Source organism: Hyperolius riggenbachi, chromosome 6 (assembly GCF_040937935.1).
Source record: "Hyperolius riggenbachi isolate aHypRig1 chromosome 6, aHypRig1.pri, whole genome shotgun sequence".
NCBI lineage: Eukaryota > Metazoa > Chordata > Amphibia > Anura > Hyperoliidae > Hyperolius > Hyperolius riggenbachi.
The window spans coordinates 298,210,637-298,228,164 of record NC_090651.1 but is presented as its reverse complement, the minus strand read 5'-3'; the positions used below and the strand labels follow the sequence as shown (position 1 = coordinate 298,228,164).

Below are 17,528 nucleotides of genomic sequence, written 5' to 3'. Positions count from 1 at the left end.
GGGGATGAGATTGATTAGGCGGCAGTTCTGCTAAAATCTTGTCTAATGTATAATTATGCAATGTCTGGTAGTTATCAATTGTTTGCCGGATCTACCACAGATTGTATAGTGTATCAGCGCCTTCAGACCATACATTTTTCATATATAAAGTAAAGGCCATTCTTTTTAATGATTAGACACTGGCAAGAAGGGCAGAGGCATCAAGAGGCACACAGCTCTGTACAGATTGATCAGTACAAAACATTTTGATGAATTTTGTTTTCAATCGATTTTTGCTGCAGTAGAGTGGTGCAATGTGGTGATTGATCACCATTCCCTAACAGTTTCAGATTAGAGCGATATTAATTGCCAAATTGGGTGGGGATTGACTAGTGAATGGCTTAGTTTAGGGCAGGTTGGAGATGAGAGTAGCAAAAATGGAGCTGCCATAGGCCATAATGCGAATTAAAGCTATAGCTGTGCACCTTGAGTAATTTGGCCGCCGTCAAAAGCCAGAGCCTACATTATTATGAAAACAGCGTAATACATCCACTAGCAATAGCTGGCAGCCAAATTACGTCTTACCCCAGAGTCCACGGCAGCCTGGAGGGGGAATAGTAAATTCTGCCAATAATTTTGCAGGAGAAGGGCAAGAAGTTTTTTCAGCTTTATCCTGCGCCCAAATCTCCCGGCGGCTTAATTACTTGTATGCTTTTGCGGAAACCTTGCACCATGGCCTGTGTACTAAAATGTTTTCCTACAGGATTCGAGGCACCAACTACCAAAGTCCTCATGGTATTCCTATTGATTTGCTGGATCGGTTATTGATTATCACCACTTCACCATACAATGAGAAAGAAACTAAACAGATCTTAAAGATCAGGTGAGATTTTATTGAATGAATAATCATGAACTATTACCAAAACAATGTATTTGTAAAATTAAACACTACCTGCGTACCACCTGATTACACATTTATAATGCATAAATACTCTCTTTAACACCTTTGGGATTTTTTCTACTACAGCAATACCTGGCCACTAGTGTTGGTCATGTCTAGGAGAACTCATGGAGAAGCATGTGACCAGTTTGGTCAGGTAGTAATGTGTAAGTCTCTGATTTGCTAGTTAGGATCAAGCAGGATGTGATCACAGCAAATCAGTGCTTTGCAAATTATCAGCTGATAACACAAATCACATGCTTCTCCATGAGTTCTCCTAGACCTGACCATCTCTGCTGGGCGCCTTATATCGAGTCAGTGCCAGGAAACTGGTTCTCCAATCTAGCCGAATGCCTGAGGAACAGAGACCTCTCATAATGTCGCCTTCCAAGGATATCTAGACACACTTCTATAGACCTAGCCTGAAGTCTCTCTACCTTATACGTGTGTCTGACCCCTCCCTCCAGGACCACCATCAGAAATGTTGGGGCCCCTCACACATCAGCAGGCCCAATGGTTGCTGTGCCTGCCCACTAGCCACCCCATCCTCGTGTCCATGTGCGAAGTGTGCTGTGGCGAAAAAAAAAATGCATGGCTCCGACACTGAAGAAAGCGGCATGCACAGCATGATGTGGCAAAAAGTGGGTGTGGCCATGGCATGTTGTGGGTGGAGCCAAATACTAGCAAAATACAGGTAGTTCCCGCTTAACAAATAAAATAGGGACTTGTAGGTCTGTTCTTATCCTTTATCCGTTCTCTTTTGTCCCCCTCTTTTCTTCCTGTGCCTCTTTTTTCCCCCTCTGCCTCACCTCAGTTTGTGCCTCTTTTGTGTCCCTCTGTGTGACTTCATGTTCCTGTCTCATCTCTTTTCTCCCTGTGCCTCTTTTGTCCGCCTCTGTTCCCCCTGTGCCTTTTATCCCCCAGTGTTACCTTTTGTCCCCTTCTGTCTTGGCTCATCCCCCTGCCCTAGCCAGGTATAGGTGCCCCCAGTATAGGTTGCCAGGTATAGGTTCCCCCAGTATAAGTAGCCAGCTATAGGTGGTGCCCCAGTGTAGGTAGCATGGTGTCGATGCCCCCAGTATAGGTAGCCTGGTATAGCTGGTGCCCCAGTATAGGCCAGCAAAATACAGGTGCCCCAGTATAGGTATTCAACTGTAGGTGGTGCCCTGGTATAGGTAGCCTGGTATAGTTGCCCCCAATATAGGTAGCCTGGTATGGGTGGTGCAACAGTATAGGTTACCCAGGTGCAGGTGCCCCATAAGTAGCCAAGTATAGGTGGTGCCCCAGTATAGGTAGCCAGGTACAGGTGGTGCCCTCAGTAAAGGTAGCCAAGTATAGGTGGTGCCCCAGTATAGGTAGCTAGGTATAGGTGGTTCCAGCCCCAGTATAGGTAGTCAGGATTAGGTGCTGGCCCAGTATAGGTAGCGGCCCAGTATAGGTAGCCTGTAGCCAGATTATATGTGGTTCCCCAGTATAGAAAGTCCGCTGTAGCGGGCTCACTTATCTGCTCCCCACGTTCAAGCGCTGATGCCACTCTTCTCTCAGTGCTGGAATGCGGTGTGCTGGTTAGTTAGCCACAGGCCCGCAGCAAGCACATGTGGCCCCTCCTGTGCTTTGGGAGGGGGGCAGGGCCCCTCACTGCAGTGCTGCAGGGTCAGTTGTCGAAACACCCCCAACCCCCCCCCCCCCCCCCCCCTCCAGATGGCTGCCTTGCCTCCCTCTGGATCTAAACAGTACCAGAGGCCCGTCTTTGCAGCTCTCCCATTATGAAATGTAGCTGTAGTTTGATGTGGTAGCTTAAACCGTTATTTGCTGAATGCGTAGGATTGGCCTGACTTTTTTTTTTTCCCTAGGCCAGTGCATCGCTTTTTACATGGTCCCTAACAAAATCTTTGATTATAAAAGTGTACCCGAGGCAAAATAATTAAAAAAAAAAAAGATACTTTCACCAGACCATTGATGTCAACACCTAAAAACAGAATCTTACCAAACCATAATTAATATCCAGGCACTTGAACTTGAAGACTGGCGGTCGGCAATGGGGAGCTCACCTCTAGGCATCCATTCTTTTCTTCCCTTCTTTTCATAATTTTTACTAATTAAGTTTTGTAATTGTAAAAAAAAAATCTAGTTCCAGTTCAATGCCGACGAAGTCCACTATGCTAATCCATGTATATGATTTTGTTTACACAGACATAAGCTGTACCATTTATGTCATGATTAACACTGTTCATATGAATGTTCCCATTCATTGATCTCTGGGCTAATGGGGGGGGGGAGCGGTGCGCACGGGAGAGCGCAGCAGCCTTTTGGATGTGCCAAAATGGTTGAAAAAGAGGAAAATACTGCATGAGGTATTTTACCTACAAAAAAAAAATATTTACCTCACGTAGCCACCAGAATTGAGGCCATTGTCTATTCTACTATTCCTTAGAAAATGTTGGCACTGTGTAAATCAATAACATAATAATACAAATGGTTGCTCCAAGTGTCTGCATACTCGGCCACAAACTGTTGCCCTAAAGGTATCGGGTCTCACTCCCTGCTGGGCGACAGTCCTCGTGTGAGTGTATGAGGCTTAGGATCAGCAGTAGGTGGTAGTTGTTGGTAGGATGTGTAAACAGTGATGCTTTGACAATCCTTTTCTTGTTGTAGATGTGAAGAGGAAGATGTAGACATGAGTGAAGATGCTTACACTGTACTGACACGAATCGGCCTGGAAACCTCTCTGAGGTACTCCATGCAGCTTATCACTGCTGCCAGCCTGGTCTGCAGGAAAAGGAAGGTCGGTATTCCAGTGCAGAACTGCTATTCACATTGTCTGTAATACAAATACTTATACATAATAACAATAGAATGAGTTGGTGTTCTGTGTGAGTGGTGGGGGATGTGTCGGCACTAGAATTAATAATAAATGAGAATATAGTATATGCTACTGATTTATGAAAAGTCTCTGCAGCAAGGAGCTAAGGATTGACGTTTGTTTTATTTCAGGGTAATGAAGTTCAGGTAGACGACATTAAGAGAGTGTACTCCCTCTTCCTCGACGAGTCCAGATCCACGCAGTACATGAAGGAGTACCAGGACGCCTTTATGTTCAATGAAATGAGTAAGTGTACATAACTACAGCAGGACAACAGGAGGCCAATTCCAGATCACATGCAAATTGTATACAGCTTCCAACTGCTCCAATCAAATTTGACAAGAGGGGCATTTGCCTACTTTTCAAGATGTTGCATGAAACCTTGTTAACCTTCTGTGTTGACCTGTAGCCTGCAGTTCTAAACATACTTAATTTTCCATGCATTGCACAGTAATCTATTAATAAACACACTGGACAGGTGGAGTTTGCTTCACTCTATAGTGTATTACGAATAAATTGAATATAAACACATCAGAAACCTTCCTACACCATCTACTAGTATTGCTCACTCCCTATTATACCCCTATGACAGGAACTAACATGATTCCCTCCGCAAAAAGTCAATTTTTTTAGCGATTGCCGATTTTAGCTGTTATATTGCACTGTCCCTTTAACAGGCCTTGTAATTAATGGCACTGAATTCGCTTATTAGTTGTAAAAAGACTCTTGCCCAAAATCCATGTTTTAAATTTGAATGTTCCAACAATCCATTTGGGGTTATGATGATAGTGTCCATAAATTTAAATGTGGTATAAAATTGATGGCTGCCCGCAGCGAGGCACAAGCAGATGATTTGCAGTTTTTTTGTTCAATATCTTGGTTGCCACATAAATAAATAAGAACAGTCTTACCGAGCCTTTAGGTTTTCAAGGGCGAGGATGAGCACGTGGGCGTCCCCACTACCTTTGTAGATCCTCCAGCCCCTCAGTAATTGCTGAGGCTTCAGTCCCCATGGCTTCCAGATTCGCGCTTTACTGCTATTAGAAAACGGCCGGCAGTGTTGCGCAACTTCTATGGCTGACGCCGCTTCACCAACTTCTCTGCTGCCTCCTACGATAGCCTGTGTAGTCCAATCTTAGCCAACCTTTGGCTCCACCTGTCCAGTGTTTATTAACCACTTGCCGACCGCGCACTCATACCGCGCGTCGGCAAAGTGGCAGCTGCAGGACCAGCGACGCACTTCTGCGTCGCCGGCTGCAAGCTAATTAATCAGGAAGCAGCCGCTCGCGCGAGCGCTTCCTGTCAATTCACGGCGGGGGGGTGAATAGCCTGCGGGCCGCCGATCGCGGCTCGCAGGCTAAATGTAAACACAAGTGGAAATAATCCGCTTTGTTTACATCCGTACAACGCTGCTAACAGTAGCAGCGTTGTACCAGATCAGCGATCCCCGGCCAATCAGCGGCCGGGGATCGATGTCACATGACTAGAGGCTGCACAGGACAGATCCGTTCCTGTGCAGCCTCGGATCTCCGGGGGAGGGAGGGGGGGAATTTAGCCGCGGAGGGGGGCTTTGAGGTGCCCCCCCCCGCAACACCCAGGCAGGCAGGAGCGATCAGACCCCCCCCCCCCCCCCCGCAACACCCAGGCAGGCAGGAGCGATCAGACCCCCCCCCCCCCAGCATATCATCCCCCTAGTGGGGAAAGAAGGGGGGGCGATCTGGTCGCTCTGCCTGCACCCTGATCTGTGCTGGGGGCTGCACAGCCCACCCAGCACAGATCAGCTAAAACAGCGCTGGTCCTTAAGGGGGGGTAAAGGGTGGGTCCTCAAGTGGTTAATAGATGTAGCCTGCAGTGTTCTCCCCCAATTTTTTTCCCCAAGCCAGCTGGATTAAAAAAGTAGCCAGGTGGGGAGCGAGGAATAATGCCGGGCCGTGCAACTCTTCTTACAGTATAGGAGTAGGATGAGGAGGCGAACCAATGAGGAGCAGATAAGGGGATATGTGGTAGCACAGTGGTGTAGTTGGTTAGCACGCTCACCTTGCAGAGCTAGGTCTCTGGTTAGAATCCCAGCCAGGGCACGATCTGCACAAAGTTTGTATGTTCACCCCATGTCAATGTGGGGTTCCTCCGGGCACTCTGGTTTCCTCCCACTTCTCAAAACCGTACAGATAAGTTAATTGGCTTCCCCCTAATTTGGCCCCAGACTATGATACATACACTACACTATACATACATAGAGATATGACTATGGTACGGATTAGATTGTGAGCCCCACTAATGCTGGGCATACACGGGTCGTTTTCCCTTATCAATCGAGCCGCTGATGGCTCGACTGATAATATCCGACAGGTCCGATGACCCGTCGGATGGATTCCCCACTCGATCCCCGCGGGCGGACAATAGCGGGGAATCGAGCGGAAGATTAGGAGCGCCCGCGGGGACGAGCGGGAATCGATCCGTCGGCTAATCGAGCCGCTGGGTCGACTCGTCTATGCCCAGCATTAGGAACAGTTAAGTGACAAGACTATACACTCTGTACAGTGCTGCAGAAGATGTGAGCACTATATAAATACTATATAATATGTGAGCCGCTGCCCTCTGTAATGCTCTTCTTTCTTTATTTGCAGAAGGAGATACAATGGACACCTCTTGATGACTCCACAAATGGTTAAAAAGATCTTCTTGTAATATGTTTTCCCTTCCACTGCATCTCGTTACTTGCCTTAATATGCTTTTCCTGTTCTTTTATATAAAAATATGAAAATTTTGTTTTGTATTCTACATTTCTTTTTAGATTTTATTTGTCATATTTTGGACAAACACACAAAAGGTGTTCCTGTGTGTATGCTGTACAGATTCTACCAATTAAACCTACTAAGGTCACCACCTTGTTATTTTATTAAAGCGAGCTTGTGACAGGTCTTCTTTAATATACTGCCAAAAAAATGAATGAATTAAAAAGTTCACGACCAAACACGTGAAAATGACATGAATAAATGAAAAAAGTGCATGAATAAACCACTCTTGCATAAAATAATCTGTGCAAAAATGCTGACAAGGTGCATGTGCTACTGACAAGTAACGAACTGGATGACCACAATGTATGAAAAGATCAAGGTGAAGAACCCTGTGCAAAATAGCAACAAAAAGTGCAGATAGAAAGAAGGTACTTTACCCGTAGGATGATCGGTGGATGGGGGAGACAGCCCTATGCGCTCGCAGCCCTGCTGCTTCTCTGGAGGCTAACACTGCTATAGACGAATGCCCTAATATACCCCTCCCTTTCCACTCCCTGCTGTCAAATCTCCGGTGTGCGGCCGCACACTCATGTGTATGACGTCCACGCCCACAAAGGGTGTGTCCTCAAAGCACGTACGAGCTGTAACCCAGGCTGCGCCGTCTATCATTACTGCGTATGCGCACTGTCTCTACTTGTATTCACCACTCGGCAAATAGCCACAGTATATTGAGGGGAAGCAAAAGTATTGGGAATGAAAGGGGCATGAAAAATATAAAGAAAATAAAGGTCGTTTTTAATAAACAAAATGTAATGAAAAAAATAGATAATCGGAAGCTTCCTTAGGTGAAAACTTTGCCAACCAAAGTGTCTGCTTATGGCGCCTGATATGCATGTTGTTATCAAACCGAAACTACCATGACGGGTGCTTTCAGTGATCAGCAGGAAATCAAAGGCATTCTATTCGCTGTACACAGCAATTGGGAACACTCGGAGGAATTGGGAATACTTCTGCAATTGCCATATTTTTCAGTATATACGTAGCAGTATGGTATTGTACCGTGTTAGCCATCAGTAAAAGCAAGAAGTTTTAAATCAGGATGATACCATTTATTAAATATAAATGGTATCCTGATTTAAAACTTCTTGCTTTCAGTATATACAATGCACTTTCTCCCCCCAAAAAAGGGGAGAAAAAGTCCCTGTGTCCTATACGCCAAATACACCCACCGATGTGACCTGCCACAACCTTCAAGGACTCCCTGTATGGTTCTCCCTGTGTATCCATGTCTTTTGCTCCCCCCCCCCCCCCCATCATGTCTTTCGCTCCCCCCCCCCTCCATGTCTTTCGCTCCCCCCCCCCTCCATGTCTTTCGCTCCCCCCCCCCTCCATGTCTTTCGCTCTCCCCCCTCCATGTCTTTCGCTCTCCCCCCTCCATGTCTTTCGCTCTCCCCCCTCCATGTCTTTCGCTCTCCCCCCCCTCCATGTCTTTCGCTCTCCCCCCCTCCATGTCTTTCGCTCTCCCCCCTCCATGTCTTTCGCTCTCCCCCCTCCATGTCTTTCGCTCTCCCCCCTCCATGTCTTTCGCTCTCCCCCCTCCATGTCTTTCGCTCTCCCCCCTCCATGTCTTTCGCTCTCCCCCCTCCATGTCTTTTGCTCTCCCCCCTCCATGTCTTTCGCTCCCCCCCCCCTCCATGTCTTTCGCTCCCCCCCCCCCTCCATGTCTTTCGCTCCCCCCCCCCCTCCATGTCTTTCGCTCCCCCCCCTCCATCTCTTTCGCTCCCCCCTCCATGTCTTCCGCTCCCCTGTATATAATTAGCAGTATGGACATCTTGGCTCACCTAATCCATGGCTCCCGCGGCGGTCGCAGACCTCTTCTCCCCGCAGTGCTCTAGTGCCAGCTTCGGTTGACGACGCGTGAGAAGAGGTGCGCAATTGCCGTGGGAGCCATGGACTCGGTGAGCCAAGCTGCCGATACTGCTAATATCCATCGGAGAGTGGGGGACACAGTGTGGAGCTGGGAACACGTGGTGGACTCGAGAGGGATAGGAGGACACAAGGGGGAGGGGGGGGGGGGAGTAGTGGAAGGACGCAAGTGGGATGTGTGGGCACAAGGGGGACATAATCGGGGGGGGGGGGGGGAGAAGATCCACAAGATGCCCCTGCACCTTGGACTCATCAGATTTAGTATATTTTCTTTTCCTGGTTTTCGTCCTCTAAATCTAGGTGCATCTTAAGGACAGAAAAAGAAAACATTACACCTCCCCAATCACAGGTTTGCTTCAAATAAGATTTTATTCCTTGAAAAGAGCAACTGAAGCATCATCCCTTTATTGCTTTTAGCTTGTTTCTAGACCTAAGAGGATATGCAGCATCTGTTTGGCAAATCGCAACTATTCAACCAATACACAGATATTGGTTAGAGAAATAAGCTGGGGGGCTGACTACTGCTTGTTGGCTATCAGCCCAGGGCTTATTTCCACTAGGAGCCGCGAGTTTCCTGTTCGGCCATAGTGCCGTGCTGTTACGAAGCCACAGCCAGAATCGCTTACCCGTGCCATGCGTGGCTATAGGGATTTGAGAGCGTCCGTCCAGAGTCTCACCATAGTGCGATTCAAACGGCAAATCATAGCAGACATAGGCCGCATTTCCCTGTCCAGCTTGTGTGCAGGGAAATGTTGCACATTCAAGCCGCATTCAGCACTAGTGGAAATGGGGAAATGGTCCCTACCAGTGTAGAAGATGACATGAAGTAAAATAAATCCTGCACTTGTTTAGGGTTGCATGTATTACTGTACACAATTAGTACATGAACACTTGAAAAAGGAATCCTAGCCAATGCTTACCCGGAAGAGAGGGAAGCCTCTGGATCCTATTGAGGCTTCCCTCGCTTGTCTGAAGCTCCCCGTTGCAGAGCGTGGCCCCCCCTGCTCATCGGGGTTGTGCAGCTCTGCCATGCATGTGCATTAGGGCGGAGCCCGCGACTCCAGCTTACTGCGCATGCACGGACTTCCCACATCCCACAATAGATAAATACTAGTTCTACTTACATAACCAATGTATTGCACTGTTCACATTATGATTCCTGTGAATTTTATAAAGGAAAAGCAGAGAATCCTATCTAGACAGTTTCCATCTTGATTACCTATGAATGAAGCTGATCCTGACAATTCCTCTCTCACTTTTTTTTCCCCTCTCCTCTTGCTAATTGTGTATTCGTTACCTCCCCTCCTCCCAGAGTCTTAAGGTGGCCACTAACGATCCAATTTCTAGCAAAAAAATCGTTCGAGCGATCAGAAGTTCTGATCGGAAGTGAAATATTGTAATACATCGTTCACTACACAATCAACGAACCAATCTTTGCTTCCTATCTATCACAACCAAAGGGAAAATCCAAATTTTGGTTCAACGAAAATTCATTCAGACAACATTTTTTTCACTCGTTCATAATCAATTGTGTCCACCAACAGAGATTATTTACAACCAATCCGATCAGAATTTATGATCGCTCGAACGATTTTTCGCTAGAAATTGGACCGTTAGTTGCCACCTTTAAGACACTCCCACTAGCAAGTGCACTGTCTTATGTCATCAGAAGGAGGGGGAAATAAAGGGAAGAGGAGGAATATATTATAGATTAAAAAGAACCCCCAGCATGCAACTGTTTGTCACTGACTACTAAGGGGCCAGTGCTCCTAAGGTAGGTGGTAACTCCAAACCATAACAGCAGAAAACGTTTTGAATGCAGGGTTAGCATCTTTATCACTTTATACACTCAGACCAGTTGCTGTTGAAATTTGATTTTTATGGTGACAATCCCGCTTTAATGGGAACCTAAACTGAGAAGGATGTGGATTTTTCCTTTTAAAATAATACAAGTTGCCTGACTTGTAATAATACAAGTTGCCTCATACTTTTAGTCACAGCCCCTGAACAAGCATGCAGATCAAGTGCTCTGACTGAAATCACACTGGATTAGCTGCCTTCTTGTTTCAGGTGTGTGATTCAGCCACTAATGCAGCTGAAGAGGTCAGCAGGACTGCCAGGCAACTGGTATTGTTTAAAAGGAAACATCCATATCCCTCTCAGTTTAGGTTCCCTTAAAGAGACTCCCTAACAAAAATTGCATCCTGTTTTTTTATCATCCTACAAGTTCCAAAAGCTATTCTAATGTGTTCTGGCTTACTGCAGCACTTTGTACTATCACAGTCACTGTAATAAATCAACTTATCTCTCTCTTGTCAGACTTGTCAGACTTGTCAGCCTGTGTCTGGAAGGCTGCCAAGTTCTTCAGTGTTGTGGTTCTGCTATGAACTCCCCCTTCCAGGCCCCTCTCTGCACACTGCCTGTGTGTTATTTAGATTAGAGCAGCTTCTCTCTTCTCTTTTACAAGCTGGATAAATCGTCCTCTGAGCTGGCTGGGCTTTCACATAGTGAGGAATTACAGACAAGGGCAAAGCTGTTTGCAGAAAGAAAAGAGCAGCCTGAAACTTCAGTGCATGAGAACTGCAGGGGGAAAGACACACACAAATGATCTCTTGAGATTCAAAAGGAAGGTTGTATACAGCCTGCTTGTGTATGGATGTATTTTCTATGTGTGGACATACTGTACATCAACCTGCTTCCTGTTTTGGTGGCCATTTTGTTTGTTTATAAACAAACTTTTTAAAACTGTTTTTAACCACTTTTAATGCGGCGGGGAGCGGCGAAATTGTGACAGAGGGTAATAGGAGATGTCCCCTAACGCACTGGTATGTTTACTTTTGTGTGATTTTAACAATACAGAATCTCTTTAAAGGCAAGTATCTCATTTGTACACGAGCTTTCGCTTGGGTACGCTTTACTTAGAAGATAGAACTACCCCATGTTTGTCTTATTTCACTCTCCGGTTTTATTTCACTCATTTAACAGAGCAGTAACTTCACATGGGACTATGTAAAGCAATACAGATGTTTTATTTCATTTTGATTTCAGATTTGTGTAAAATGGAGGATGGCTGTTTGGGCTCTTTTAATAATAGTACAATATTTAATTCATTAAAACAGCTTAGTAGAAAGAAAAGGTAAATACAAGCTGCACCAGTTCATATATCTTAATCTCCTCCTTAGCAATCCCGTGCTGCCTGCTCATTTCCAGATGCAGACCATGTTATACCGTGACTTCCTGGTTTAGAGGATGTGTTGGTGCATGTGTGTGATGGGGACACAAGTACACAGAACACGCACAGCTTCCTCTGCTACATCTCTACAGGGGTTGATGTGGGAGGAGGAGTCACTAGGATGGGCATGCAGTGGCTAGGAATACGAAGTTCAAAGAAGCAAAGTAAAATTTTGGCGCTACAGAATGTGGAGCCTGGTACTGATCCAGACTGCAGGAGTTCCATATACTGTCTGTACTGCACCACGTTTTGGCGGGACAGATTCTCTTCACTTCCATCCTCAGTGTAGCTGCCGTGCAGCCAATCGCTTAAAGGGATACTGTAGGGGGTCGGGGGAAAATGAGTTGAACTTACCCGGGGCTTCTAATGGTCCCCCACAGACATCCTGTGCCTGCGCAGCCACTCACCGATGCTCCGCCCCGCCTCCAATTCACTTCTGGAATTTCTGACTTTAAAGTCTGAAAACCACTGCGCTTGCGTTGCCGTGTCCTCGATCCCGCTGATGTCACCAGGAGCGTACTGCGCAGGCACAGACCATACTGGGCTTCTGCTATACACCTCTGGTTACATCGGCGGGAGCGAGGACACGGCAACGCAGGCGCAGTGGTTTTCTGACTTTAAAGTTAGAAATTCCAGAAGTGAACTGGAGGCAGGCCAGAGCATCGGTGAGCGGCTGCGCCAACACAGGATGTCTGCGGGGGACCATTAGAAGCCCCGGGTAAGTTCATCTCATTTTCCCCCAACCCCCCTACAGTATCCCTTTAATAGCTCCTGGAACTGTGAGCTGCTAGGTGGTTGGCTGCATGGTGACTACACAGAAGAGGAAGTGAAAATGATATGCCCTGCCCTGGGCCGGTTCTCTCATGAAGCAAGGTGAAACATTTGCCTCAGGCGCAGAGATTTCAGGGGAAGCATTTTTGTGCTATGTGTACCTTCCTGAGGAGGAATGGAGTGGCTGAGGGTGAGCAGTTTGTTTGTCACAGACTCACAGCCAGCCAGTGTGCTACTGTGTTGAGCTGCAGCATGTCATGTGAGAACATTAAATGAAGCAGAGTAAATTGTCGGGTGTTGTGCGATCATTCCAAATCGGGGGGGGGGCGCAGCCTCACAAGTTTGCCTCAGGCAGCAAAAAGTCTAGAACCGGCCCTGGTCCTGCCGCAAGAACGAGATTCAGCTCTACTGCCACACTACTCTGCACCCCAGGACTGGTCCCCCTACCCCCCTTCCCTGCTATAGTTCATTACAACTTCATGAACAAGACCAAATGAAATTTCCTCCTGTCAAACTGGTTGAATCGATAACCGAATTTCCAACAGGTCCGATCTGATTTACCATCAATTTTCTAATCGTTTCTTTAAAAAAAATGATCGGAAATCAGATTGGCCCTGTCGGAAATAATCGATTGGACCCATCTATCTGCGTGGAATTCATGCATGGTGTGTACCAGGCATAAGAATCCTTTCAGGACATGACCAGAGATGATCTGTAAACTACAGATTTTTCAGACATGATGCAAAACTTGTTGTAAGCTGTATGTGGACTGAAATGAGACCAAACAAGATCAGCCTCAACTGAATTTGCTTGGTCCAGTTTCAATCTGCATACAAATTACAACCACTTTTGCAAAAAAAAAAAGTAGCACCTCACAGGTAATGTCTACTTATGACATAAAATTAGTGCTTAATTGCAGTAAGAGGTCTTTTACACCCCATTCTCATTTGTTACAACTATGCTTTTGCCACACCATAAGAAAGAAGACATATCTACAGAATGAGGTAGTGATGTATAGAGCTTCTGGGTATTTTGTATGTATCCTTTAGGTTCTATGTCATACTTTTTTTTACAACATAAACAATATACAAGACTGTTTTTTAACCATGGGGTAAAGGGGAAACTGAAGCCAAATGTACCCAGTCACAAATGAGCATTTGTAGGTATCTGAATCTCCCCTCTAATATGTACACATGTGCATCATGTTATCAGGTGTTTCTCTTCTCATATAGGAAGGGGTCACTTCTTCGCAAAACAAGTGAGAATAAGCCCCACTACAGAGGGCGCCTTATCTGCTGCCTGGACTAAGGCCGCTGTTACACTGGATGTTTGTGATGTGATGCGCACACTGCATTGCAATGCAGAAATGAGGCTCCATATGACCTTGTGCCATGGTGTGGCTACAAGGTCATATGCATAGACCTGCACCCCCCCCCAGCTAGTGATATACTCCTTGTACATCACTGGGATGTCTGTCAGTCCCGCAGTGCACATTGGCAGCGTAGCCCATTGTCTTGCATTACTGCATGATTAGTGCGGTTCATGTAGTAATGCGTTGCAGCATTTGTGTCAGGATGCTTCCAGCGCATCGAAACCGCATTGACTGCAAGGCTCCACTGACTTCCATTGCACTTCCGCCACCTTGTGGTATGAAAGGGTAAGGCAATGCAGGTTCACAATACCAGTGTGCAAGAAGCCACAGCTTCTGTGAAAATGCCACATGCTGCAGACTGCGGGCCGCATTCCTTAAATTTCTCCCCTCCCTCCCTTTAGTTGCAAGCGGGCGGCAAGCCGGGAACTTAAAACTCACCCGCTCCGACTCCAGCATCGTCTCCATGGCAACAGGGCATCATATGACACCATCAGGACATGCGAGTGTGCAATGACCTTACGGCGAGTCATGTGACGCCCTTTTGCCGTGGATACGACGCTGGAATTGGAGCTGGTGAGTTTTAAGTTCCCGGCTTGCAGCTCTGCTCTAGTTCATGGCTCTAAGTTTTCATTTCCCCGGGCAGCTGAAGGCGATATTCACTGCCAGTCAGCTGCTCAAGTTCAGTGGCTGGGCACTTGCTAGCATGCAGCACAGGCAGTGGACCAGCTGCCCACCTATGGAGTTGTATCTGAGCATGGCAGTTGCTATGCTCAGATGCACCATGAGATGGGTTTTACCAGCGGGTAACGCCAACATGTGTAACACCCGTGGCTTTACCAAGCACTGCCATTTGGCTACATTTAATTAGAGTCATCTTATACACCGATAAAGTGTAGAGAAACCGAGAGCCCAATATAGTGTAGTATGTTAAGCATAAATGAAGTAAAGGTTACCGTGAGAAAATCATACTCACAAACGTGGTTTACCACAAAGGCAACCACAGTATAGGCAGGTGAGGAGATTAGACCTGTCCTCACTCAGGGATAAGAAGTCGCTCTCTGTAGATGCAAAAGGGGGTAGATCACCCCTCCACCAGGGGTGGACACGGTATAGCAGTAGGAGAACAGAGGCGCCAGCAGGATAAAAGCGGATGAAAATTTTAAAATTTGCTGAGAGGAAGTGGTGGACTTACCTCCGGAAAGCAGACACGAAAGACTGTCTGAATAGTAGCAATCACGTTTATGAAATAGTACCCCAAAAAAGTGCAACGTGTTTCGCAGGCCCAGCCCGCTTCATGAAGCAATAAACAGAATTTCGGCAATAGCAGGTGTAGCGCCTCACCTCCCTCTGAGGCGCTACGCCTGCTATTGCTGAAATTCTGTTTTGTCCCCATGTTTATTGCCTGATGAAGCGGGCTTGGCCTGTGAAACGCGTTGCACTGCACTTTTTTGGGGTACTATTTAATAAATGTGATTGCTACTATTCAGACAGTCTTTCGTGTCTGCTTTATGGAGGTAAGTCCACCACTTCCTCCCAGCAAATTGTAAAGTTTTTATCCACTTTTATCATGCTGGCGCCTCTGTTCTCCTACGTCTTATACACCGAGTGTCAGTTTGTCAGTGTGAAGCTGCCGGGTGCAGGGTGTCAGTGTGAAGCTGTCGGGTGCAGGGTGTCAGTGTGAAGCTGCCGGGTGCAGGGTGTCAGGCAGATCTTTAATTACCTGATGTTGCAATGTGCCGCTCAAAGGAAACATAGACCGTGCTCTCTGTTTAAAAAACAATATTGTAACATCTTCTTGCGAGCAGCCACTCGAGCGGGGAACAGTGCAGTTTCCAGGGTCACCTGACTGGTGACGTGTGCGCTCCATGCATGAAGAGATTGCCGGGCTGTAATGTGGAGCGCACATGTCACCAGTCAGGTGACCCTGGAAACTGCACTGTTCCCCGCTTGAGTGGCTGCTCGCAAGAAGATGTTACAATGGTTGTTTTTTTAAACAGAGAGCACGGTCTATGTTTCCTTTGAGTGGCACATTGCAGCATCAGGTAATTTAAGGCACCCGGCAGCTTAACACTGAAGAGGGGTAGTCTTATACGGCGAGTATATCCCAAACTCCTTATTTTAACTGGGAAAAGTGGGGGGGGGGGGGGGCATCCTATACGCCGGAATATACGGTAAGTGTTTGCCCATTGTAAAAACTTTCCTCTCCCTTTTTACATTCTGAAATGTATCACAGGTGGTGACATCTTTAGTGCTGCCAGGTGATCTGTATGGAATGTTCGTTACTGAGAGTTCTATGCACAGAGGGATATACTGCTTGCTTGGGAGGTGGAAAATGCCATAATTTCCCACAATGCAACAATGTCCACAGACAACAAACTGTCAGGACCATGGTCATGACATCACACTGTGGGAGGGGTTTAATCACAATATCAGCCATACAGACACCGATTATCTATTTGAAAAAAGGTAAAGATGTCTCGTAGGAAAGGGGAATATCAGCTACCGATGGCAAGGAAGTACAATCCTTGGTCAAAGTTCCTCTTTAAACGCTGGGGTGTTCAAAGCATTTCTACAAATGCTAGACAAGCACTTGTCAAGATGATCCCTGAAACTGTACTATTGTAGCAGTTCACGGGGTCATTTCCATGACATCCGCTGCCCCGGCGGTTGTGAAAATGTAGCGTTTATAAAAGCGATTTGGTTTGTAGAATGGTTTGGCTTATGTTTACTGGCCTCACTTCCAGTGACCACCGTACCTCCTGGATGCCAGAATAAATGCCAAGCTGCACAACCAGGATTTACTAGCCATTTGTCAACCCTGAAATATTACATTGCAGCGTTTCCTGCCAGCGCATAAACGCAAAGCTAACCAGACAAGCGTACGTTCATGTGTGCTGATGCCAAACTCACTACACATCAAAAGGTAAGGTTCTCAAGGCATTTTCTTTAGTAATTAGGGCTGGTTCACACGGATGGCAGGCAGGGGCGGCCGGGAAGCCACGTCGTCCTGTGACGGCTCGTTCCGGGGTGGCGGTACAGCGATCGTCAGCTTCCTGTTGCGCTTACCGCCCCCGCGAGGTGACATGAACCCACGCGGCTAGCCGACCCTGGATGTCAGATGTGGCTTCTAGGGCCGGCCGAAGCGACACGTTAAATCGGGATCGGAACGCTGTGTTTGCGTAATCGACGGTAACTGCGCGATGCTAAACGCTCCCATTCATTTGAATGGGAGCGTTTAGCCGACGATTCCCAAACGTTTGGCGGTAAATGCCGCCAACTATCTGTGTGAACCAGCCCTTAAAGTGAACCCGAGGTGCGATTGATATAGCAACTGCGATATTTATTTCCTTTTAAACAATACCAGTTGCCTGGCAGCTCTGCTGATCTCTTTGGATGCAGTAGTGTGTGTCTCTGAACCACACACCAGAAACAACCATGCAGCTAATCTTGTCAGTTCTGACAATATTGCCAGAAATACAGTACCTGATCTTCTCCATGCTTTCTCAGGGTCTATGGCTGTTAGTATTTTAGGCAGAGGATCAGCAGGATAGCCAGGCAACAGGTATTGCTTAAAAAGAAATAAATATGGCAGCCTCCATATCACTCTCACCTCGGGTTCACTTTAAAAGAAGTTAGAAATATTCCAGAGAAACACCCCTGTGAATTGGAGTTGAAATTCAGATTCTTACATATGTTACAGATGCTCA

The 17,528-nt window shown here is 46.7% G+C and overlaps 1 protein-coding gene across 2 annotated transcripts in view; it reads left to right on the top strand.

The window, feature by feature from the left end:
• Nucleotides 1-6,549, top strand: part of RUVBL2 (RuvB like AAA ATPase 2) — a 51,485-nt gene extending 44,936 nt beyond the window's left edge. For both annotated transcript variants that reach the window (XM_068241146.1, XM_068241145.1), the window contains exons 12-15: nt 743-862; nt 3,575-3,704; nt 3,914-4,028; nt 6,410-6,549. In XM_068241146.1, coding sequence (XP_068097247.1) covers nt 743-862; nt 3,575-3,704; nt 3,914-4,028; nt 6,410-6,435 — 391 coding nt within the window. In that variant the 3' untranslated portion in view covers nt 6,436-6,549. The remainder of the gene's footprint in view (nt 1-742; nt 863-3,574; nt 3,705-3,913; nt 4,029-6,409) is intronic.
• The last annotated feature ends 10,979 nt before the right edge of the window (nt 6,550-17,528 follow it).